This window comes from Eimeria tenella, genomic scaffold (assembly GCF_000499545.2).
Source record: "Eimeria tenella Houghton genomic scaffold, Eth_scaff2920, whole genome shotgun sequence".
Taxonomy (NCBI): domain Eukaryota; phylum Apicomplexa; class Conoidasida; order Eucoccidiorida; family Eimeriidae; genus Eimeria; species Eimeria tenella.
Window position 1 is genome coordinate 2,512 of NW_013542797.1, and position 1,460 is coordinate 3,971.

Below are 1,460 nucleotides of genomic sequence, written 5' to 3' on the forward strand. Positions count from 1 at the left end.
CAGTTCCTGAATTACCCGGACAGAACGCCAGCTGCTGCTACGAATCCTGCTGCAGCAGCATCTGCTGCTGCAGCCTCTGCCGCCGCAATGTCTGCTGCGGTTTCTGCTGCAGCTTCTGCTGCAGCTCTTGGCGCCGGCATTCCTGTTGCTGCAGCGGCAGCAGCTGCAGCAGCAGCGGCTGCTGCTGCTGCTGCAGAGGGCGCACCAGCTGCAAGCCCGCAAGCTGCGCTGGTGTCTTCTGCAGAGGGCTGGAGAGAACAGGGCGGCTGGTGCTACATTCCTAAAGATAGGATGCCTCACTTCATTGGCAGCAGCAGCAGCAGCAGTAGCAGCAGCAGCAGCAGCAGCAGGGACACGGGCAGCACCAAACGGCAACCTTGGTATCAGGCGCAGCAGCGATGGCAGCCCCCGCCACCCTCGCAGCAGCACCTGGCGCAACAGGAGCAACAGCAGCATGAACAGCTGCAGCAGCAGCAGCAACAGCAGCAGCAGCACATGCAACAGCTGCAGCAGCAGCGCCTTAGTCCGCCGGAGCAGCACCACCCTGTGTCAGTGCCCATGTGGTCTGGTGGAAGCGGACAAACAATTGAAGCAGCTGCAGCAGCTGCAGCAGCAGCAGCAGTTGCAGCAGCAGCAGCAGCGCAGACGCAAGGCTCTGGCTGGGGCTCAGGCCTTTCTGCTGATTCTGGTAGGACTGGGCTAGATAAGCCGTGGGAACAGTTGCCGGGACAGCAGCAGCTGCTGCAGCAGCAGTTGCACCTACTGCAGCAGCAGCAACAACATATTCAGCAGCAGCAGCTGCAGCAGCAGTTGCAGCACCAGCAACTGCAGCAGCAGCAAATGCAGCAGCAGCAGCTCCAGCAGCAGCAACTGCAGCAGCAGCAGCTTCAACAGCAGCAGCTCCAACAACAGCAGCTGCAGCAGCAGCATCTGCAGCAGCAGCACCTGCAGCAGCAGCACCTGCAGCAGCAGCAACTGCAGCAGCAGCAACTGGAGGAGCAGAGACTGCAGCAAAACCAGGCACAACAAGTGCTTCAGCAGCACGTTCACCTGCTGCAGCAGCAACAGCTGCAGCAGCATGGACGGCAGCAGCAGCAGCAGCAGCAGCACGTCCCTCATAGCTATGTCTCCCCTTCTCAGCGGCTCTTCTCACCCCGTGGTGAGGCTTTGGCTGCGCCGCAGCAACGGGAATCGGGGGCACCTGCGACACCTGCCACGCAGCAGCTGCCGCAGCAGCAGCAGCAGCAGCAACGGCGGCAGCAGCAGCAGCAACAGCGGCAGCAGCAGCAGGAGCTGAAAAGTGATAGGGAAGAAATGTGGCGGAAGTGGAAGACTGAAGGGGTTGAAGGCGGAGCGGCGCCCGCAGCAGCAGCTGCACCGGGTGCTGCTATCCCTGCAGCAGCAACAACAGCAGCAGCAGCAACAGCAGCAGCAGCAGCAGCAGCAGCTGCTGCTGCCGC

At 61.9% G+C, this 1,460-nt stretch overlaps 1 protein-coding gene across 1 annotated transcript in view; it reads left to right on the forward strand.

The window, feature by feature from the left end:
- Positions 1 to 87: 87 nt before the first annotated feature.
- Positions 88 to 1,460, forward strand: part of ETH_00041645 (uncharacterized protein) — a gene marked incomplete at both ends in the record, with an annotated part of 2,911 nt that continues 1,538 nt past the window's right edge. Inside the window, one exon of the mRNA XM_013375627.1 lies at positions 88 to 1,381. Coding sequence (XP_013231081.1) covers positions 88 to 1,381 — 1,294 coding nt within the window. The remainder of the gene's footprint in view (positions 1,382 to 1,460) is intronic.